We start from the raw sequence: 23,783 nt of genomic DNA on the forward strand, positions 1-23,783 counted from the left end.
GAACTATAGGTTCACATCACCGACAGCTGCAGTCTAGCCAAGTGAAGTACTTTTAAGGTTCAAAGGTTTGGTGGTTTGAAAACGATGAAAATTGCAGGTGCCTAACACTGAGCAGGTCATACCCACTGTATGTTTTTAGTTTTGTTCCTTTGGCTTAAGAATTTATAAAAGTGAAGATTCCAACAGTCCTGTGTGCATGCATAGAATCCATTCACCCACACAGTTAAGGGGTGTGTGGGCTTTGCCAGTGACAGCCTGTAGCGTTTTTCTGGAATGGCGTTCTGGAGGGGTCACTTTTCTGCAGGATGGGGAGGCAGAAAAGCTTCCCCATGTATGCAGTGTAGCCAATGGGTTGTAGCCAACTAAATTCTACTTAGGACTCAGCTATACAGCTGCAAACAAAACATTCTGTGTGTGTTGTAAAGTGCATTATACAAATGTGACACTAGGTGGTGATGGTGAGCTATGTCAAATTCAATATATTTTTCAAAACATTAAAAAATAAATAAATCAAAGTGTTTTTTATATGTGTGTAGCTTTCACCTCAGAATAGACTTGTTTAAATTACTGGGCCTAAGTTAACCATATCCATTAATTTCAGGGGATCTGCTCCGAGTATGAGTAACCATGGATATAACCCAAAAATTTCTGCCCAAAGATACTGAGAGCAATTGGAATGCCCGAAGACATTTAAATGTGTCATCACACAGTATGAATTAAAAGAAAATCAGCTAATCTATCCCACAAAACGAGCGGTGTCATTCATTCTCAAAAGGGCATCTGTCAGATGTACCTAACACAAGGAATGAGAGGGGAGGAAAGGGAAAATAAAGGAAGAAGTGAGATAAAGAATTGAGGCAGTTGCATGGGAGAAAGGAATGATGAGACAAGATCTGTACTTAGGAACCTCTAGAATTACAAGCACGCCACTATCGAGGGATTCATAGCTGTACTATGTATAATGTCTTCACAGGACAATTAAGCCATGCATGAAATGTTTAGAGACATTCTAAACAAGCACTCCAGATAAGATGCATGCAGGGACCCCAGCAGAACAAGCCAGCAGAAGAAACTCTGTGTGCGTCACTGGCTTTCAATTACTTTTTTCAAATCTTCTATTTTTATCCTAAACAATATTTTTTTTTAAGGCAAGCAATTCTTTCCAGGAAGAATGAAAAAAGCATCACTTACTCATCTCCATTGATATCTGTGGCAGCTACAGAATATCCAAAATATGCAGCCATCTGGGAGATAAGATTAAACAGAAAAATGTTGCATTTTATGTAAATACTTCAGTAAAGATATTTCGGAATTAGTGACTGCCCCCTCAATAAAAACTCCCTTGCTTCTCCTCACTTGCATCTGGGATGTGTTTAGCTGTACTGTATATGTTATTTTGGAATATTATTTCTTTCTTATAATAAAGTTTTTTTAAAAAATTGTTTAAAAAAGGTCCCTTGCTATGCATTCTTTAAAGGCTTTGGATTACTCCTCCCACTTTTGCCTCTGGCTCCACCCACAACTGTCATATGGTTCCTTTAAGCTAAAAGATGCCCCCCCCCCATTAATCAAGAAAGAGGATTTATCTAACCAAAGAGCAGCTCTTTATTTCAAAATAATCTCGTTGATTTCAGGTACACTTGGTCAACAACCATATATGCTGCCAGTTTGAACTGATGTGATCAGGGGTAGATTGCTTATGGTTATGTTTCCTTGTTCTTAAAACAACTCCCAAATCGACATTCTCTGATTTGCTGTAGGTTACTTTGTGAATTTATAACACCTAGATTCTACTAACCAATGATAGATAACATAAATCAAAACATTGCAGAGAAAACTATACCTGCTCTCCAGTAAAGTTATACATGGACGCCATGGTGTCTCCATTATAAATAGACACCTGCATGAAAAAGATATAACTTAACATCTGCACTGCACAATATTTTAGAAGTTGCTGGGTTTATACCAGCTGTTAAAAGTATATTATGTAAGTTCCTTACCATGCCCAAAGTTCTTGCTGCTCTTGGGACCCCAGAGACAAAATCTGAAAATAAGAAAGACGACATGACCTATACGGATAGTAGTCAATGACCTTCAGAAACATTTTCCATTTAGGCCGCCATTCTGCCAATAGTTGTACATAGGTAAGGACTCTTGACTTTATCCTCTAGCAATGAGCTGCAAGACTGTAGCCTTAACTAGGTCCAGTGGTAAGCTAGGAGCTATGCAGAAGCCCCACAGTCCCTAATAAAGAGTGCTTAAAATTTACCAAAGACTCACAAAACAGGGATGAGAGGTGAGATATTGGCAAACAGTAATGGAGCCGGGGCAAGCCAAATCATATCAAAGAGGGAGCAAAAGTTAATAAGCCATACCTTCTATGCCATCATGGCTGAAATCTCCCACAGCTACTGAATAACCTGTCAAACATGAAAGGGGTAATCATGACTTATCAATGCACATGACCTATTACAACCTTAAATAAATATCAAGAGGCAGTTTTCCCTGCATCTATTCAGGTTTGTCAGTCTGGCTGCTTATGTTTTAGCCATCCTAATTAGCTAATCCGATTCTCCTACTTTTGCTTGATGGGGAGGCGGAAGGAGGTGTTGGTGGCTCAGAGACCAGGGACAGAGAGGCTGCCAGCTTTGCAGGCAAGGGGTGACATAATTGAGGGGTGAGCCCTTTGGGGGTGCTGCAGAAAGAATGTAGTTGGTATAGGGAGCCATGGACTCAAAAAGGTTGGAAACAAAGAACAAAGCTTTCCAAACTGTGTGTCACGACACATCAATGTGTTGGCTGCAGTGTGTAGGTGTGTTGTGTGAACACTCCCCGCGCACCTTCCGGGGCTGGAAAGGGGTGAATTTAACCTCTGGCTTGCTAGTAAAACTGTGTGGCGAAATGATGCATGTCTAAAAAGTGTGTCACCAATATGAAAAGTTTGGAAAGCTCTGCCTTAGAAACTCACCAAACCACCAACGTGTGAGGCAAGAGCAGCTAGAAAGCAAAACAAACTTTGGAGAAACAAGCCATGGTTTACCTGATCATCTGTGGCACAGTTCATCATTAACGCGTGGTTTGCTTTACAAACCATGGCTTAAACAATTGCTTAGCATTGTGGGTCATTCCCAAGGGCGTTTTGGCACCTGCTTGGCACTAGCTTTCACTAATCTCACTGGATGGGGAGGGAGGAATGAAGAACCTCAGACTCAAGTCTTACTAGGAACACAATTTTTACCAGTGTTTTATTCTCAAGTAACTTACCCAAATAGCTGTCATCGAAAGCAGCATTGGCCGACCGCGTTGCTAACTGGCTGTCATACTTGGTAGTGTAGACTTTAGGGTTGTATTTTGACACAATCTCAGCCACTTTATCAGAAATGAGCTGGCCTGTTGGGTACCAAGTAGAAGAGGGGACATAAAAACACAGGCGGAGCTATTAGACGATACTTGCAGTCTCCTAGTTCACATTAGAAAAAGACAAATGGAAGCAAATGGAGCTGGGAGTGAAAATAAGCAACTTGAAACAACTTCTTTATTAAATTGAGAGTTACTGAGGAGAAAGATTCTATAATGATAGGCACGTTAATCTATTGTGTTAAAAAAATACAAAGAATCTCGTGGCGCTTTGAAGAGGGAGGGTGGAATTCAACATAGCACAAAGGGGAATGAGGTGCACTGACATGACGGGAGTTTGCCTCTTCTGCTCCCCCTAAACCTGTTCTGGGGGTTCCTCCCAATCCCCTGAAGCAGATTCCAGGGTTGTGGGGTAAGGAGGAGGGGAGACCCACTGAGTGAGCAGAACTCATTCCTAACAAGTAACAACTTAGTCCAATCAAACCCCAATGTATTTATTGCAGCATAAGCTTTCATAGGCAAGCATTTAATTCATCAACTACATAAAGAACCAAGAGCTAACCACACATTACATGGAAAAAAATTATAACTAAACCCCAGTGGAATCCACCCTGCTCCATCCCAGAAAAAGCCACTTTAGGATTTGAGCAGAAACACAGCCAGGCGAGATGTTTGGCCCTTTTCCCTTCTATTACTCCAAATGCCCCACAGCTGCTTTTCATCCTCACAGGATTCCAAATACATGCTTGCAAAGGCAGTGCGGTAGCTATGGGGGGCAAGCTGTTTTTTTCGCCCTAGGTGAAGCCTCCAGAGGGGCATCACTGAGGCTGCTGACATCTCTGTGTGTATATGCAAATGCTTGTGTGTGGGGTGCCATATTGGGTCTTTGACCTGGGTAAAATAAAGCCTAGTTTTGCCCCTGGCAAAGGTAAAGTCTTGCGAGGGTCAGGAAACCTGCAATGGGAAACGCAGCTGGGAGGGACAGTTTGAAGCAGAGAAACAGCAGACAGCGAAAGTCACCACTTCTCCACTCAAAATCGCCCCCTCTTCAATTAACCTTGCCAGAAAGGAAACTTGTTGCATATGGTTTATTTTGCTAGTGTCCTTAAGAGGACAGCAGAAGATTAAATAGAATGGCCAGCTTTTTACCAGCTGTGTCTCACCTTGCCAGTAAAAACTTCCAGGTCCTCCAAGAAGTACTCTATCTCCCTAGGGTAAGAGTGGAAGGAAAAAAATATGTAAGTTTCTTTTCTTGTAACGTCTAAGGCAGGGGACAGGGACCTTTTCGGCCTGGTAGAAGATAGACGGCTCAAATTCCCACCAACTGCTATTCTACACTCCCTCACAATTACCTTAACATTCCATACTTCAAGCAATCTTCTCCCCATCCCCCTCTGAATGCAAACCATAAACACGATTTAATACAAAAAAATTAACCTAACCGCAGTTCCTAGTTTGGACATATTGAGAAACTGTGGCTAGTTTAAACCAGGTAACGGATGCTTCCTGTTGAACCTTAAGGTTCCAGCAGGCTCATTCCTGTAACACTAAACTATGGTTTAGCGCTATATCCAAACCAGGTAATTGTATTCAGTGCCCTTCAAAACTCTTTAAATCGCTACCCAACCCAATGCCCTCCGGATGTTGAGAACTACAACTTCCCATCATCCCTGACCATTGGGCTGGCTGGGGCTGAGGGCATAAACCATTCCTGTTTGTTTCTTTCCCCCCTCCATTATCTGGTAATCAGATATACTGCTTCTGCATGTGGAGGTTCTGTTCTTTAAGTCAGAGATGGAGAAGCTGTGGCTTTTCAATTGTCAGTGGACTCCCAACTCCCATCAGCATGGCCAATGGTTGGGAATGATGGGAGTTGTAGTTTAGCAACACCTGAAATACCACAGTTCCCCTATCCCTGCTTTAAGAATCTGCACCTGTTGTTGCACAGTGAAATAATGACAGAGACCAGTATATATATTCTGATTTTCATGCTAATTAGTGTTGTTAAAAGACAAAGGCAAATGGAAATTCTTAAATATATTGTTATATTCTGTAGCAGAATTAATCCAGTAGGAGAGATAGAATCTCCTTCTTATTAATTCCTATTCTTCCCTGATTTGCTCACACGCCCTTTGAAATCCTGAGCTGAATAAATGATTTCTGTCTAGCAGGCTACATCCAGATGTATAAATCTAAGCCAACAGGAGCGAAGTGTAAGAAGCCCCTTGAAAAGCTGATCTGACAGATATGCCTTTATAGAATTGATTTCTACAGACTCTTTCTCCTTTGCTGTCAGGTACTGAAAAAGGAAGACATACAGTCATAGCTTCCCTACCTGAGTAAAGTCAATGCTGAATCCACCTTGACAAAAGCCCTGTCCTTCAGCGTCAATGCTTGCTGTGAGAACAAGAGAAATGGGAAACAATAGATGGTGAAGATGTTTAACACAAATCCCTGTGCATAAGAGTATCAAGAAAGACCCTGATCTGGACCAACCACTGCTCTAAGCCAAGCTGCCACATAACTTCCTCTTGTTCTCTTCAAATGGGAGGGGAAAAGGTACTTAAGATGCTTACCTGGGAGATGCCCTACCTGGTGAACTGGTGCTGCCTCCCCATTGGCCAGAAAGAGTCAGAGGTCATTTCCTCAAAAAAGAGAGCCTTTAAAAAGCTGAGCTGCCCTTGCAGGTGGGCTCCACCAGCACCAGGAAGCTGAACATCCTCACTGCCTACTCATATGTAGACTAGAAGTATTATCTTTAATAGCTAGGCTAGGATTAGTCCAGTTTTTAGAGCCACAGTGCTCTGGCTTATTTTTGGTGGCAGCAAGTAACATATCTTGAGACCCAGCTGGAAGTACTGCAGGGCTGTTGTGCAGTAGCCGAGCAAGCTAGCAGGTCTGAGAGGTTCTCCTGAGTGTCCTCCCTTTGCCATAAATAGCGAGCGACAATAGAGAGAAGGGGAAGGAGGGACCTCTTCACCCTCCCTTGCCCCTCCTTCCTTCTCTCTCACTGGTGCTCCTCCTCAGCCACTGCCCACCGGTCTCACATGGTGTGGGTCTGTTGCCGCTTGGCCCCCTCCACCACCCTGACCTCTCCTCTCCCCCTCCCCACTCATGGGTGAGAGGCTCAAGCTGTGGCTCAAGGCGCCCTGAGAGCTGGCCGTCTACCCCCAATGGCCCTGCCTGTCTATGTGAGTCAAGGGGAAGAATGGAGCCTGGGTGGTGATGGAGTCAGGAGGTGGAATGCAGGGAACCCCCACTCCACAAGGGGGGGGGATTTGGTGTCATGAAAGTGTGTGTGCCCCCCAACCCCCACCCCGATGCGTACTTTATTTTGCCTGACCTGTCCTGTACTTTGCCCAACCCAAAGTGCAACTCCATCCCAGACCCATAGAATTGTAGAGTTGGAAGGGACCCTGAGGACCACCTAATCCCCTGCAGTGAGCACCAGTATCAGAAGGGGAGCTCTGCCTAGTCACCCCAGATGCAACCGAGCTATGTGTCTTGTGGCCTGCCATTGTGGCTTAGCCATTCCCCACCCCACCCCCTTTTAAGACTCAGTCCAGCCAGGCAGCACAAAGAGGTTTAGTGGGCCTCTGGTCTGCTGATATGGTTCATTTGGCTTTGGGTCTCATAATCTGTGCAGGCCTGACCTACACTGGTCAGAACAGAATACCCCCCTCCCTATTGTTAAGGCCAACACAATCGATCCAAAGGGCGCTGCCTGTTTCTGAACACGTTAAGTACGAAATCTAGCATGGCGAGTATATGCTGCTTTTCTTCTCTATTTACAGATCAGCAACCTACAAACAGCTTTGAGATGTCGCCTGCCTTTAAAACAGGAAAAGAAAGGGAATTCCAGAGCTAATCCCTCGCATGCCACGAGACAGCCCAAGGAGGCTTTCTTATGATGTGGTTAATCCCTCTGAATACAGAGCTTTATAACAGAAATGCTAACAGTCTCTTATCGGTATTGCGGTGTATAACAGAGTGCACATTTCACTCAGGGCATTCCGTGCCCCTTTGATCCTGGGAATGATTCTGGAATGCACTCTCCCTCTCTGGGCTCTTGCTGTTTAAATAGATTGTGCACACAGGGGTGGAGGGTTAATTTTGATCCCCACTGGAGATGCACTAAATGCGTCTGTTCTAGTTCGGAAGTAATTTGGACCTACTGGGTTCCCCCTTTGTTTTAACAAAAACGGCTGGATATCCAAGTTTGGTGTTCCAGCTTAGCTGGAATAATAACCTTTTGTGACCTGGAAAGTCACAGGGGCTGTAGTGGATGGTTCTGCCCAAACAGGATGCAGCTTACATCCCAGCTGTTGGAGCCAAACTACATGATCAGCAGCTCTGCATGATGTATCTGTTACTGGAACATATTGCAGGGTGCTTCCTCGTGTAAAAAACAACAACGCATATTGTACATACAGACCAGTAACCTAGGCAAGGGGCTTGCTATTATTATTTTGCAAGAAAGCATCTAAACATTTATTCTCCTGATTGTAAAAACTTTCCTACCTTGCCCCCAAAATGTGTTTTTTTTTGGAGGGTGGAGGAGTGGACCTAGTACCCCTGTGGTTTGTTCTTTTCCGTACACACCAAGGTCATGACTAGCCTTCAACAGAGGCTGCCATTTACAGGTTTTTGTTTTAAAAAAGATACAGTGCTGAACCACGCATATAATGTCACACGTCATTTGGCCCTTAGCCTTCCCAGTCATTTGGCACAGTCCCATCGCAGTGACTCCGCATTGAAAATGAACGAGAGAATCAAGCCCAACAGATCATTGCTATCATCATATTTCCACTTCTATCTTCAGATCCCTACGAAATTTCTACGTGCTGTGAAATTTGGAACCAGACTGAGCATTCAATTGATCTGCAGAGGATCCTATCGTCTCACAGGTTTTGTGTTTGTATGACCACGCACCCTAGTTCTAGAACCACTAATGTGACACCTTAGCATTCTCAAATACCCCCTTCCCAAGTGCCTGCCAAGGTTTCCTGCCCCTCTGATTCCCCCCCGGCCGGCTTTTTTTTTTATAAAAAAACCTTTTTGGTTGGTTGGTTGTGTACTTGGGGAGGGGGTAACCTGCTTTCTTTGCTTTTGTGTTGTATTTGTTTTGGAATGTGTCTAGATGTTTTTCCTGTTATTTTGTGGGAGAAGGGTTCTGATCATCACCAGTTTTTCATTTTGTGGTGACCACAAGAGTTTCTTAGATTTCTATATATTCCCCTTGGGCCCCAAAAGTGTGGGGACTGCTGCCTTAAACCACTGTTGCAAAGATGAGGGTGTGGGTGTGTTTCTTCCACACACCTTAAAGTTGTGCTTATAATAGGACAGCACACAGAAAATAGATTCAGGGCTGTAATTACAATAGCAAGACATTCTCCACATACTTGACCTGCAGGGAGCGTATTCAAAAGCTTTGGACCCGTCATGAAGATAACATGTTCCCACAGGTTCCCTCTCTGCTTTCTGTTCTGTTCTCCAGTGGTACAGTGGGGCACACGCCTGCAGGGGAAGCAAAATGGCAGCATTTAGAAAGCTCTTTTTAAAAGTCCACCATTATACACGGTGCAGTGAGATGCTGAGAATCAATGGGGGGGAGATGCTTTCGAAAAGGGAACAAATGATGCTTGCCTCAGCCAACCATAGAGAGGGGGAACGTCTGCCTTGTCTGCAGCTTAAGCAAAGTCACTCTGGTGAAGGCAAATGAGGTGCTTCGCAAAGTGATTTGGCTGAAGTTTCACAAAAAAATAACAAGAAGGGAAGGAAAAGAAACGACGCAAGCAAAAACTTCCTCAAGTCAGCTAACTTTCAGGGTGCCCTAGCCGTTAATTTCCTGGCACCACCCAAGCACCAAGGCTGTGTCAGCATCTGCCTCAGCCTGTAGCTCAGTTAAGCAGCTGCTGCATGGAGGTGTTCAAATGATCCAAGCAAACACCTGAAGAAATGGGTGCTCACTGACTGTGCAGTAAGGTGCTGGGCAGCTGGAGGAACTCTATCTATCTAAAGGCCAGGGAGTGCACAAAGGTCTGTCAAACTGTGGTACCCTACATATTTATTTATTTTCATATAGATGTTTATTAATTTTCCAAGAAAGAAAAAAGAAAAAATCATACACAACAACAAAAAAAGAAAACAACAACAAAATACAAAGCAAATAAAGAATATATACATTAAAGGAATTTTCACCTAAAATTTTACATTGTCGCCTCTTTCTGGACTTCCTTCAGCTCGTCCGTAAATCTTTCGTAATAATAATTGAAGTTGCACATTTCCTAGTTTGTATTGTCATTATACATTTCTCCTCTCCTATTTTCTTTAAACAATAACTCTTAATCTTTCACAGTGCTTCTCTAAATCCCCTTAGCGTTATTTGTCCTTTACTACTATGTTCCAGATAATCTACATATTTTTCCCATTCCTTGATAAACTTTTGGTCTCTTAGATGTCTAATCTTCCCCTGTGGTACCCTACATATATTGTTGGACTCCAACTCCCATCAGCCCAAGACACCACCGTCAATGGTTAGGGATACTGGGATCTGGAGTCTAGCAACACCTGGAGGGCACGTCAGCTGTCTCTGTACTATAACATAGCCAAAAAATGTTGGGGCCTTTGAATTCCTCCAAACCTGTTGATGTTGCCCTCTTTATGTGTGAATGGTGCTGTTTTGGCTGTGTAAAAACGGGCACTCACAGAGTTCACCGTTAGTATATACAGATGCAGCACGGCAACAAAATGCTGCGGTGTGGAGTGCTTCTGTTGAGGGCTCCAGCTACTCCATGCCATCTCTCTGAGAACACCCTGCTTTCCACCACCACAAACAAATAGCGAGTCTGCCTTTTTTAGGCCCACTGAGCATCCCAAGTCTCTGTTGGGCTGTCTGGGTCCCCTACTCCCCCAGTTCTTTAATTTCTCTATTGATGTCTACGGACATCTTCTCCATTTGAATCAGGAAGTGACCTACTGTATCAGACACAATCTTCTCCCACCTACTTAATTGAAAGGTTGCCTCCCCTCAGTCTCTCAACATCCCATATGACAGTTTGAGTGGATTCTGCCTGCCCCCAACAATTCTGCTGATTTTTTTGTACATTGGAGTTACCCTGAGCTTGCTGATTCTACTCACTTATGAGTGGGTGGTGTACAAAGACGTTAACTGAAACTCAGTCAATTTGATTGATTGGCTTGTAAATAGATACGATGATAATGGCATGCAATAAACACTGAAAATGAAGGCTTACCAAAATTTTGTCATCTTTCGATCTCACTGATGCGCCAAACCATTGATGGGACTTGAATTCCAGAGGATCGTTTTTCGCAAAATCTCTGTTGCCTAGAAGACAAACAACGCCATCATGGAGCTATGAAAATGACATTTCAGTGTTGCAACATCTGAACACTTCTCCTGGTATGCCCCGCAGAGGACCTTAAGGTACATGAATAACCATAGTTTAGAGGTCCCGGGCCGTAAGGAAGTCAGACTATCCTCCACCAGGGCCAGGACCTTTTTAGTGACGGCTCTGACCTGCTGGAATGCTCTGTCCCATGAGATTAGGGCCCTTAAGGATTTAACCTCCTTCTGCCAGGCCTGTAAGACAGAGCTATTCTGCCTGGCCTTTAATTTGAATTCAGCCTGATCTTTTATTTCCCTTCCCTTCTCTTCCCCTCCCCTTTTATGAAGATCACCTGCTCTAAGATCCCACAGCTAATTCTCCCCTGGCTTCCTCGCTGGCCCAAGTAGGACTAATTTTGAACTTTGCATTTTATTGTTATTCATGCTTTTATACTGTATTTTATGCTGCTTCTATGTTGTATTACAATTAAGTGTTTTAAATTTGTTGTTAACCTCCCTGAGCCCGGTTTTCTGAACCGGGAAGGGCAGGGTATAAATGACTTTTTATTATTATTCTTTATTAATGAGCGCTATAATGTCTGAAGCGGGCTTGTCCCTTGCACCGAGTTACACGTCATGTATTCATGCATCACTTTTTAAATTTGTTTACAAAATTAGTTTTCACGCTCCGTTAACAGCTGTCCCAGTAGATCTAAAATCATAATTAACAAAAAGGCTACACAGCAATAACACCCAGCAAAGGCCTGACCCAATAAGTGCGTCTTCAGCTGTCACAGGAAGTTCATTAATGTTGGTGCCATCCATATCAAAGAGAGCTTTCCCCTTACTTGATTACTCTGCCCTTGATGTCTTGCAAGGCACTGAACAGGTTCCACTGAAAAACAGGAGCCCAAGCCATATCCACACCACACATTTAAAGCACATGGCTTCCCCCAAAGAATCCTGGGAACTGTAGTTTGTCAAAGGTGCTGGGAATTTTAGCACTGCAAGAGCTAAACTAGAGTTCCCAAGATTCTCTGGGGGAAGCCTTGACTGTTAAAGTGGTACCCATGTGTTTTAAATGTATGGTGCGCATGTGACCCTATGCAAGTATTCCACTTATGTGTTGATTAAACACATGAGAGGGAACAGCAAGAGTGCTGGGTCTCCACCCCATCTTCCACAAGTTGCAGAGCAAACTTATGCAGTTCAGAATTTCCTGCACTTACAGAGGCTCTCTGTGTGCTTTGGAATCTAGAGGTCTAAACTGTGCAGTTCACCCTCCAGCTTGTGAAAGGCAATGGGAATGGCTGCCAGGTGTGGTGGAGGTGGCAGAGCTTAGTGTGCTTATTCACATGTGTGAAGAAGGGCTACTCCACCTGAAGCATTTGCAAAACTGTTTGAAGTTCTCCTATCTGTGGTGTTTGAGTTGGCTCATTCGCACACCAAGGAAGCATGCATTCATCAAAAGTGATAATGTTGCCCATTGTTAGCCTACTAGATTACAAAGACCTGAATCACCTATTGAAAAAACACGGTATCTGTTAAAAGACTTGCATCTTCTTAAAGACAGAGTGGCACCTTAGAAGCTGTGCCTAGCTGTCTGGGACCAGTGATAATGGACAAGGTCTCCATGAGATGAGGATATGGCTCCAGTCTAAAGGTCCTCATTATCTTGGTGGAAGTGACCCTCATAACTTGATCATCATGCTGGGAACATAGGAAGATGCCTTATAATAGATCAGACTATTTGGTCATCTACACCAGTGTTCCCAAACTTGGGTCTCCAGCTGTTTTTGGACTACAACTCCCATAATCCCTAGCAAGCAAGACCAGTGGTCAAGAATGATGGAAATTATAGTCTGAAAACAGCTGGAGGCCCAAGTTTAGGACACACTGATCTACACCAATACTGTTTACTCTCATGCAAATGTCTCTTGAAGGAAGGGATGGGGAACTTTCAGGTGGTACTAGACTCCAGCTTCCACCAGGACGAAACAGCATGGCCAATGGTCAAGGATGATGGGAGTTACAATCCCATCTGGAGGGTACCAGGTTCCCCATCCCTTAGGGAACCCTCTAGGGTCTTTGGCAGAGGTATTTCACATCACATACTACCTCATTCTTTTAACAGGAGATGCCAGGGGTTGAATTTGGCAAACAAAGCATGTGCTGTGCTACCACTGAACCATGGTTTCACCCTAATGGGAGTGCGTTCTCATAACAGCCCAACCAGAATCTACCCAGTTCAGGAGACAGATTGTGAAACCTTTCTTCCAACTTTCCTTAGTCGCTGCTGAAGGATGATAAATGGCTCAGGCAGGGGTTAACGATCACCACTTTTCCCAATGAAAAGGAATAAATGTAGGACCTTGTTAGGCCTGTTGAACTCTGCATTCACAGTATCTTTTGAATACATCAAGAGGGCCAATAAATATTTCCAGAACCTGCACCCTACCCCCAGGCTTGGCCAACAAGGCAGATGTCTGTGTGACTCACCAGCTACATCAGCTTAAATTTTTGTAATCTATCTCAAAAGATTAGCTTTTGACTAACAACACTGCACTTCCCACCCTGCTCTATGTCATCCACCAGGGTGACCAAGTCAATTTTTGTCCCCAAACCATTCTGAAGCCAAGACTGCCTGGAGTTGAGAAGATCTCACCTGCTCCAAAGCCTTGTTGAAAATTCTGGCACTGTTTCATTAGCTAAGCTGTGTTCACATTTCTCTGGACACAAACCACATAATATTCTGTGGGATATTCTCAAAGAATAGGGCTGCAGTATTGCATCTGTCCATGAAGATGGCCTTGCCAGAATACAACCCAAAGCAAGGCCATCTTCAAAGGTTATGCAAGCACCGCTTATCATGGTTCTCACGAAAACAAGAGAGCCATGATTAAGAATGATCCTCTCTTCTACGAGTCAGCAGCTCCACAGTAATTCAGCTCAACTGCTGGCGACTAATCTAAACTCCTTTGTATGCTATCCACCTTGTAAGGAAATCTCTGCCTCTTTAGGCATATTATTGCTTCCTGTCCGGGAAATCCTGGAGAGAAAGGTTTCCGTCTTTGCTGGCAAGCCGAAACAAATAACAGCTGGTTTAAAATCTTAGTAGGATTTTATAACCATGCAGCAAAGGGATGGGTGAAGATCTACCACTTTACATTCCACACCGTCATGTGTACAAAATCTCTAGCAGGGAGCTATTGAGGGTCTTTTCAGACAAGAAGCAAAGCTCTCCCATCTAATCATAAGGTGATTTGTTTTTAATGCAGGAAGTTTACTTATAAGGTTGCAGAGCTGGCTGTAGAAGATGCTAGATTAAAAAATATTTTGTAGTTCTTACAACACAATTCAGAAGGAAGGAAGTCCCTGGACATAATGTTCAGTGGGGTTAATTTCTAGGATAAGTGTGTACAGGTTTGCAGCCTCAATTTGTTAAACTGGAAGCACAATTGACTTGTCTGAATGGCCATCGCCAGATTTTCAGTCATTAGTCCCTTCTAGATGCATTGCCTTGATTGCACTTGTTTTAATTTGCCTCGGTATGTAATATTGTGATGGGTTTGGCCACAATACAGCTTTGGCGGCCAGCTATATAAGGTGGGGGGAAATGAAACAGAATAAAATAACTCGAAAGGTGGCATTTCTTCACAAGTGCATTATGGACTTATCATTCTCCTATTCTTGATATAATATTATAGGAGCCTTCTACTTTACAAACTGTACACTAATTGATATGTGTGTGCATGTGTGTGCGCATGCGTGCAAAATTAAGTAAAAATATGTTATAAACTGGAGCATACTGAGGTATATGCTATGGTCGGTGCACATAATGAGCTCCATGAGGCTTCTGTGCTTTTTATGGACAGAAGCACTTAAAATAGCCCATACTTAGTATTTCAAGAACGATTTTTCACTCGCTTCTGAACTTAAGATCTAATGTTTCAGTGCAAGCAAGCAAACAAAACAAAAGCTCTGTACCTAAGACCAGAAAGTGCAACTGAAATTTGCTAGAATCTTGGCATAAATGTAAGAGTACATGGCAATAGTTTCCAAATTTTCTGCCTGCAGGTGATTTTTTTTTAACACTAGCCTCTTTGCTGAGGAATCTTAAGTCACACAGCGCCTGAGGAAGATTCTTGAACATGTCCTGGGCCGCACATTCAGTTTATGCATAGCTCTGGTTAGGTCAGGGCTTAGGGCTTCCTTTGCCCAGTGTGGACTGATGCTTCAGCTGACATTCCTGCGTTTGCAGGGGGTTGGACTAAATGACCCTTGGGGTCCCTTCCAACTATACAAGTCTATGATTCTATGCCTTACTCTATACCGTATTGCTTTCTGGCTGGAGATTTCATTGTTACATACTCTTCATACTCCCTTCTGGCTCTATATTGGAGAGAAAGATCAGCCTTAGTTTGGGGAAGTTTGTCTGACTAACTTCCCAGCTGAGAAACTCTGGTTTCCCTGGGAGAGTTTGAAAACCAACACCTCTACTGGAAGCAAGCCTGATGATTGAAGAGCAAGAAAAAAGGTGCTTCTTCAAAAGCATCTCTTCAGCTAATGGAAAGGCAAGACATGACCTGTTCCTCAAGGCAGTATGTTTCATCTGCTTTTTCAGTCAGTGGCGGGGAGTGGCCTGCATCACAGCTGCCGCTTTAGCTCCTTGCTTGGGGTGCTTCAAACGCCAATACTTCCAGAGCACATTGTTGTTCTTAATTAGTCACGATTATTTATGGAATTTATAACCCAGTCTCCAAACTCAAACTAGCACCCAAACAGTTTATTGAAATACTCAGCAGTAAAAACCATAAATCCAGTAAGCGTGTTAAACAGCAACCCGTCAGCAGAGGAAACCAAATATTAAAATCTGCCTTAGGTAGGCCTGAAGGAAGAAATATTAACCTGATGTCTAAAAACAGGCAACAGGGTGTGTGGCTGTATCTGCAGTGGGAGTTTCATATCCGGGGGGGCCAGTACAGCAAAGGCCCTGTTCTATGCTCCCACACAAAAAGTTTGTCTCCCCAAAGTGTCACCTTGGTAACAACCACACACCCACACACAAGTGAGCCTGTTGGGAGCAGGCAGCAAAAAGGGGCAAGGCTGCTGTGGTTGCCTCACTAAGATCTTCTCTCAGCCCCGGGCCCCTTAAAGCAGTTGGGCAAATGCTAACATTGGGCACATCACTGCTTAGTAACTTTCACAAGGGGAAACTCCCAGTGGCCATGCTAGCTGGGGCTGATGGGAGTTGCAGTTCAGCAATAGGGGACCCCTGGAAACAAGGGTCATTCAGCCCTACCTAGTCCAATAATCTTTTCTCACAGTGGCCAACCATAGCTGTAAACTTTCCCCCTTTTTAAAGGAAAATTCCCTTATTCCAAATAGGATCCCTTGCAAGAAAAGGGAAAAGTTGACAGCTATTTCGCCAACTAGCTGCCTAGGGGAAGCCTGCAAGCAGGCCCTGGGAGCAACAGCGCTCTGCAAGATGTGACCCAGCATTTCTCTTCTCTTCAGAGACATCAAAAATGCATAAACTGAACCAGAGTCCCTGGTTGGCTAGGAAATCTAAGAAGGAGTGGACTGCATGGGGTGGGAAGCCTAGCCAGAAGTCGCAGATTTATTGCATCTCGAGAGGGATCATTTATTTGCAGAGATGCTTCGTCTGCTTTTGTGCCAAGAAAAGACGTCTTGTGATGTTGCTGCCTCCTTCTCAGTTTGTTTAGAGGCCTTCCAATGTTAATATCTCCAGAGTGCATTGTTTAGCACAGCAGTCGTTGCAACATACACAATATAAATGAAAGCAAATGCAGTCTTCGGAGGGCAGGGGGTGGAGGGAGGCGGAAGGCCTGTGGGTTGGCTGGTCCATGTCTTTAAACGCGAGTCAGCCTAAATCCAGTGTAAAGTGTGGGATGGTGTGCAATTTAAAGAGCAAAAGAGGTGAGCAGGTAAGGAATGCCAAATCTCTCCACCCACCAACCAAGCTCACCCCTGCAGTTTACCTCCCAAGAACATTTTCTCTCTCTCCTAGAGGGCTCTAATAGTGGAAGCAAATATAACTAAATAAAAAGCAGCTGAGGGAGAGACTTCTGGAGCAGGGGGAGATACAACACCACCATCAAGAGCGCCATAGGAAGCTGCCTTATACAGAGTCGGTCCATTGGACTACATAGCTCAGTACTGCTTACATTGACGGGCAGGGGATCCCCAGGGTTTCAGATGGGGTATTTCCCTAGCCTTACCTGGAAAGGCCAGGGATTGAATCTGGGACCTTCTGCATGGAATCAGATGCCCTACCTTTCAACTCAACCCCTCCACTTTGCACTGTCTCTGTCAGATTCACTTTTACACTTTGCACTGTCTCTGTCAGATTCACTTTTACAGAAATAGGCCTGCCGCCCTCACATGCACTCAGCCTTCATTTAAATATGCATTCAGATGGCAAAAGCCCTTACATGCTGGCGCCACCCGCCAAGTATCTGTATTTTCCGGGGACAGTCCCAGATTTACAGAAGCTGTTCTGGTTTCTGATTTGATCCCGGAATGTCTCACTTTTCCTTAGGACGTCCCTATTTTCCATCAGAGAAATGTTGGAGGGTATGAAGTTATGCAACAACTGAGCCAAGGAGATAGGTAACTATACGACCTTTAGAAGACACCTGAAGGCAGCCCTGTATAGGGAAGCTTTTTTTTAAAAAAATGCTTTATGTTTGATTATGTGTTTATATATGTTATATAGAGTGGTTGGGGCAACCCAGTCAGATGGGTGGGGTATTATTATTATTATTATTATTATTATTATTGACATCCGTATTTTCATCAGATAAATATTGGAGGGTGTGTGTGCTGAAAGAGCAGACAGGACCTCCCCCACCCCTTTTGCCATGCTGATCACATCAGGTTTCTGCCCATTTGTGCAGGATGGAGGAAGGCGAATATGGCGCTCATCCAAGGAGGAGGATACCTGCACAATATGCAACATGACATGCATTGTGGAGGGGAGAGAGCATGCTTGCTCCTCAATCTGTGAGGATATATTGTTGCACCAGGATAAATATATGAACCCGGCCTTCAGGATTTCCCGCTGGGCTGCACGGAACATGTCCGAGAACCGACAAGACATTCACAAGCATTGGTTTGCTGTGTAGGCATGTTCACAATAACTCCAGCCATGCAGTCAATTCCGCCCCAGGCTTTGCCACAGCTGTAGCACCAACCACATTTCAACTGGCCCTCGCTGGAAATGCACAGCTCCTGCTTTGGTCAGGAAAGAACTGCTTCTTCCTCCAGAAATCTTTTAAAACACAAATAAATCATTCTATCTTGGCTAGTACGAGCAAGGCATTTTATCCCCCCATCTAGTTATGACTTGAGTAAACACAGTTTAAAACTATCCGAGCAGGAATCTCCTTAACCGTGCGCACAATGACTCATGCCGGGATTGCACGCTGTGGTGGAAAAGAGGCAGAGCTTATTTCCTTGCAGCTTTGCATGAGGTGTACTGGATTTAACAAGGGCCCCATAATAAATTAAGCGCATAGGTATACATTGCAACTTGCTTGAACCAAAATGAAGCCCAGGTGTTTTTCAACCAAATGTTCAACCTGCGCCATGGCGCAAGGCATCAAAACTCTCTTATCTCAAGTCATACTATTGATTCATCTAGCTCAGTATTGGTTTACACTGGCTGGCAGCAGATCTCCAAGGTTTCAGGCTGGGGGCTCTCCCAGCCCAACTTGTCAGTGATCGAATGTGGGGCCTTCTGTATACGAAGCAGATGGCCTACCACTGAGCCCCAGCCCTTCCCATGCCCAACAGTGTTTTCTTTTTACTTGCACCACTATCAGTTTGTGAGATTACACTTTGGGGCTCCAATGTGAATGAGGAAGACGAGGAAATACGGAAGTTGAAGCAAAAAAAGGCATCTTGACTGGGTCAGGTCAATGACCTGCCTCAGCCCCGCATCCTACTTCTGACAGTGATCTGTTCCAGACACTTCTGAAGGGTGTTAGGAAAGAAAGCACAAAAGTGCTTACTTGGCAACATAATTGTGACATCCAGTAGACATACCATAAAGTTTTTGTTTCTCAGATTCCCGCAACTTAAAAATGTTTTTTAAAAACAAACAAACAGAAAATTCAGAAGGCATACAGATGTATGCCATCTGTAGTCATTTGCATTGTACTGCTTTTGTTACATCAACTTCGTTGGACTGGTCATGTGGTTCGGATGCCTGATTATCATCTTCCAAAGCAACTACTCTATTCCCAATTTAAGAATGGAAAGCAAAATACTTGTGGACAGCAAAGGAGGTTTAAAGATGCTCTCAAGGCAAATCTATTTTTAAAAATGCAGTATAAGCACAGATAATTGGGAAACATTGGCCTGCGAGAGCTCCAACTGAAGAACAGCCTCTACCAAAGGTGTCATGGGCTTTGAAGAAGCACAAACTCAAGATGAAAGGGAGAAACAAGCTAAGAGGAAGGCACATTTGGCAAATCCTCATCATAATAAAATCCTGCCCAGAAACCTACAGTATGTCTCCACTGTGGAAGGATGTGTGGATCCAGAATTGGCCTCCACAGTCACTTACGGACTCACTGTTAAGACTGTGTTCATAGAAGACAATCTTACTCAGCTACGAGTGATCGCCAAAGAATAAAGAAAAAGGCTATCTTCATGAAATTTCCTCTTTATCTTAACACCCACCCGCACACCCAAAGCACATGATCAGAGGTTGGGATTGGTTTGCCCAAGATATTTCTCATGGGTGTGCCACTTTACATATCCAGTGGCGCTGTGGGTTAAACCCCAGAGCCTAGGACTTGCTGATCAGAAGGTCGGTGGTTCGAATCCCCGCGACGGGGTGAGCTCCCGTTGCTCGGTCCCTGCTCCTGCCAACCTAGCAGTTCGAAAGCACGTCAAAGTGTAAGTAGATAAATAAGTACCGCTCCAGCGGGAAGGTAAACAGCGTTTCCATGTGCTGCTCTGGTTCGCCAGAAGCCACATGACCCAGAAGCTGTAAGCCGGCTCCCTCGGCCAATAAAGTGAGATGAGCGCCGCAATCCCAGAGTCGTCCACGACTGGACCTAATGGTCAGAGGTCCCTTTACCTACCATTTTGTGTCTCAGTTGTCCTAGCTATATTAGATCCTTTCAGAGGTGCCACCTTCTCCAGAGGATTGAGGGGGCCCAACATGACTTCCTGACATTGCACACAGCCTCCTCAAAATATTTTTTTTAAAAAAAAATTGGAGGAGTCCCCACAGTGCATCAGCTGCCAGGAGCAAGCACCCTTGGATCTTTTGTTAATTCTTCTACAAGGTGCTCTGTCTCTTTCACCTGGGTTCAAATCCCTACTCAGCCATGAAGCCTGCTGGACGACTTTCAGCCAGCCACAGTCTCTCAGGCTAACCTACATCCCAGGGTTGTTGTTAAGTTAAAATGGAGTGGGTTAGAACCCATATATGCCACTTTGAGCTCCTTGGAGGAAAGTTGGGATATAAATATAATAGTAATAAATACAGGATCTTTGGCTTGCTCCCTCTATATTTTTTCCTTGTGTGTATTGCCTGTAGTTTCATAATAGCTTCAAAAACAGCTTTTTAAACAGCTTCAGTGAAAGGTTTTGTCATATACACACTAAAAATCAACATATATTAAACCATGTATCAGTTGCAACACTTTCAAAATAGGCTGGGAGTTTTGCAAGAAGCACGCTCCTTGCACAAATGTCATATCCTGTTTCACCATGTGTTGAAAAGCTTTGATCTGAACTGTAAAATTAAACCAGAGGAGAGGTCTGGCAGGACCCTCCAAGAAATGAGAAACTGCAATGTTTCTTCTTGCTAAAGGGGCCCCTGTCCATCCTTTGCTTCCTTCTGCAGAACCTTAGTAAAGGATAGCAAACTCAGTCACACAAGGGCCCAAATCCTGAAACACATCCACAAGACCTGTTAAACACAGCAGGACTTAAAGGTAAAGGGACCCCTGACCATTAGGTCCAGTCATGACCAACTCTGGGGTTGCGGAGCTCATCTCGCTTTACTGACCGAGGGAGTCGGCGTACAGCTTCCGGGTCATGTGGCCAGCATGACTAAGTCGCTTCTGGCGAACCAGAGCAGCGCACGGAAATGCCGTTTACCTTCCCGCCGGAGCGGTACCTATTTATCTACTTGCACTTTGAGGTGCTTTCGAACTGCTAGGTTGGCAGGAGCAGGGACCGAGCAACGGGAGCTCACCCCGTTGTGGGGATTCGAACCACCGACCTTCTGATCAGCAAGTCCTAGGCTCTGTGGTTTAACCCACAGCACCACCCATGCCCTTTTTACTTTTGAGTAAAGTCCTTTACTTTTGAGTAAAGCTACGAGCAGAAGAGGGGTCATCTCGTCTAGCATTCTGCTCTCACAGAGGCCAACCAGCTACCCACATGAAGTTTGCAAGCAGGATTTGAGTACAACAGCACTCTCCTCATTTGTAGTGCTCAGCAACTGGTATTCAGGGGCATGCTGCCTCCCAAAATGGAGGCAGAACATAGCCAATGCGGCCAGTAGCCACTGATAGCTTTATCCTCCATGAACTGGTCTAAACCAGTGATGGCCTAACTTGGCCCTCCAGCTGTTTTGGGACTACAATTCCCATCATCCCTGACCACTGGTCCTGTTAGCTAGGGATGATGGGAGCTGTAGTCCCAAAACAGCTTGAGGGCCAAGTTTGGCCATCACTGGTCAAGGCTTCTCAAACTTGGGTTTCCAGCTGTTTTGGGACTACAACTCCCATCATCCCTAGCTAGCAAGACCAGTGGTCAGGGATGATGGGAACTGTAGTCCAAAAGCAGATGGAGGGCCAAGTTTGAAAAACAAACAAACCTGGAACCTCTTTTAAAGCCATCCAGGTTAGCGGCCATCACAACATTTTGTGAAAGCAAATTCCATAGTTCGACTATGCACCGGGTGACAAAATAATTTCTTTTTGACTGCCCTGAATCTTCCAACGCTAGCTTCATTTAACAAGTTTTTAGTATCATGAGAGATAATCCTTTCCCACCATCCAATCCAGATGTGCAGGATTGTGCTGTTTGGGTCCAGGATGCCTGATCCCATGTCAAACCTCTAAAGCAACTTCTCTTGTTGCTGTCACTGTCTAAGCTGGGTGGCAGTGAAGATGAGTCTCCTTGATTTGAGCTCTTTCCCTTGCTGGCAGCACTTTTCAACCTTCAGTCCCCAGATGCTGTTGGACTACAACTCCCATAATCCCTGACCGCTGCCTAAACCAGCAGAGGACAATGGGAACTGTAGTCCAAAAACACCTGGGGACCTAAGGATGAAGAACACTTACCTGGGGAGGCTCCTCTAACTAGCTCATATCACAGGAAGGTGATAAATACTTTCCTGCTCACAAAGGCTTTCAGTCAAATCAGCTGTTCCTAATATTATTTTATCAAAATCAGCTTGATTGGCTTCCTCTTTCCCTCCCGTTTTGTAGTGGACTCGGTGTTCTAAACGTTTTCGTTGGGGTTTTATATTTTAATGTGCTCTTTTGCTGCCACAGGAGGCTTTTGTGGGCTTGTTGGCAAGATGTTGTTTTTAGACTAAAGCTATAAATAGGAAAAGGACCTTCCCGTGACCCACTGCCCCCAAACGCAGCCTTTGAACAATGACACACTGGATGAGTTCAGCTTCGTCTCTGCCAGCTTCCTCTGCCGTACGCCGAGAGAAGTCGGCACGCAGCGCCCCACCAATTCCCCCCCCTTCCCAGACCCCTGGCACACATTTTCCGCATGAGTTCTCGGCACCGGCAGCAGCTCCTGAGCTGGAGAAGGCTGAGAGGACGGCGCTACGCAAGGCCCTTTTAAATATGCCAGATGCTAAATGGGTCACAGCAATGGCCATGCCTGACCGATAGCGTCGTTTGGCTCTCAAACAAGGCTTTCTATTGTTGGCAAAGGGATCACCCACACACAATAACCAGAAGGGAACGTGGCTCTGTTGCCCTGAAAAAGGAATTCTACACTCTTTTTAAAGCCATGCTTCCCCTTCCGCGCACATCAGAAATGAAACCAGAGCTGCAGAGTTTCTCCTGGGGAGCATTTCAACAGTCAAATGAAGGGGAGCGGAATTCACTGGGCTTGCATCACACTACAGCTGGAACCAGACGACACGTTTCTGTAAGGTGTTTGTGTGTAGGCTAGTGGGAGAATCTTTGAGATGGATCCAGACTATGGCCATGGACACATTGCCAGCTTAAAACACAGCTAGGTTGTTCTTTTTCTCAATTTAGATCGAAGCTGATTTGGGGGAAAACACAGTACAGTGGTACCTCGGGTTACATACGCTTCAGGTTACATACGCTTCAGGTTACAGACTCAGATATAGTGCTTCAGGTTAAGAATTTTGCTTCAGGATGAGAACAGAAATCGTGCTCTGGCGGCGTGGCAGCGGGAGGCCCCATTAGCTAAAGTGGTGCTTCAGGTTAAGAACAGTTTCAGGTTAAGTACAGACCTCCGGAACGAATTAAGCACTTAACCTGCAACTAGTGTACCCGCAAGCCCAGCACTGCTCCAGAAATGCCTTAAATGACTGCCTGCCCCTATAGAACGCTTACCAGGATTCCACCAAATGTCCACAAGTGGCTGTGGGGCTGCATGTGCAAAGTCATGCTGTGTACATGGCTTCCCTTTTTAAAAATAAATAAATAAATCTAGCTTTAGTGGGAGTGACTGAGGGACTGAGTAATCTGCAACTCATAAGCACAGGAATCCAAGCCTGCCTTTATGAGCATGTCTCCCACTTCAGGACCTCTTGACTTGGAGCCTCAGGCTAAGTGAACTTAAGAAACTTTCTGAATGGAAAGTTTCCCATCCCCTCTTACCTGCTGTCACCACCTGAGCCCCCCCCCCATATTGTTCCCTGGAGGGTTGGGGAGGGGGCTCCTAAACAATGTGGGGCAGGGCATGAGATTGCTGCTAGGAACAGGAACTAGAATTTCGCTTGTGGTTCAAATGTGATTTGATGCAATTCTCCTCTCTAATAGCAGCCCACCACACCACATCCCATATTTTTCAGGAGGGGTCCTCGACC

The 23,783-nt window shown here is 44.7% G+C and overlaps 1 protein-coding gene across 1 annotated transcript in view; it reads right to left on the minus strand.

The window, feature by feature from the left end:
* The window catches only part of ITGAV (integrin subunit alpha V), a 63,528-nt gene that overhangs the window by 28,407 nt on the left and 11,338 nt on the right, over positions 1 to 23,783 (minus strand). The window contains exons 3-11 of the mRNA XM_081206128.1: positions 10,614 to 10,705; positions 8,760 to 8,874; positions 5,693 to 5,754; positions 4,521 to 4,566; positions 3,265 to 3,390; positions 2,376 to 2,420; positions 2,001 to 2,044; positions 1,844 to 1,900; positions 1,192 to 1,244 (exon numbers count right to left, since the gene is read on the minus strand). Coding sequence (XP_081062254.1) covers positions 1,192 to 1,244; positions 1,844 to 1,900; positions 2,001 to 2,044; positions 2,376 to 2,420; positions 3,265 to 3,390; positions 4,521 to 4,566; positions 5,693 to 5,754; positions 8,760 to 8,874; positions 10,614 to 10,705 — 640 coding nt within the window. The remainder of the gene's footprint in view (positions 1 to 1,191; positions 1,245 to 1,843; positions 1,901 to 2,000; positions 2,045 to 2,375; positions 2,421 to 3,264; positions 3,391 to 4,520; positions 4,567 to 5,692; positions 5,755 to 8,759; positions 8,875 to 10,613; positions 10,706 to 23,783) is intronic.

Source organism: Podarcis bocagei, assembly GCF_964188305.1.
Source record: "Podarcis bocagei genome assembly, chromosome: 1".
Classification (NCBI taxonomy): domain Eukaryota; kingdom Metazoa; phylum Chordata; class Lepidosauria; order Squamata; family Lacertidae; genus Podarcis; species Podarcis bocagei.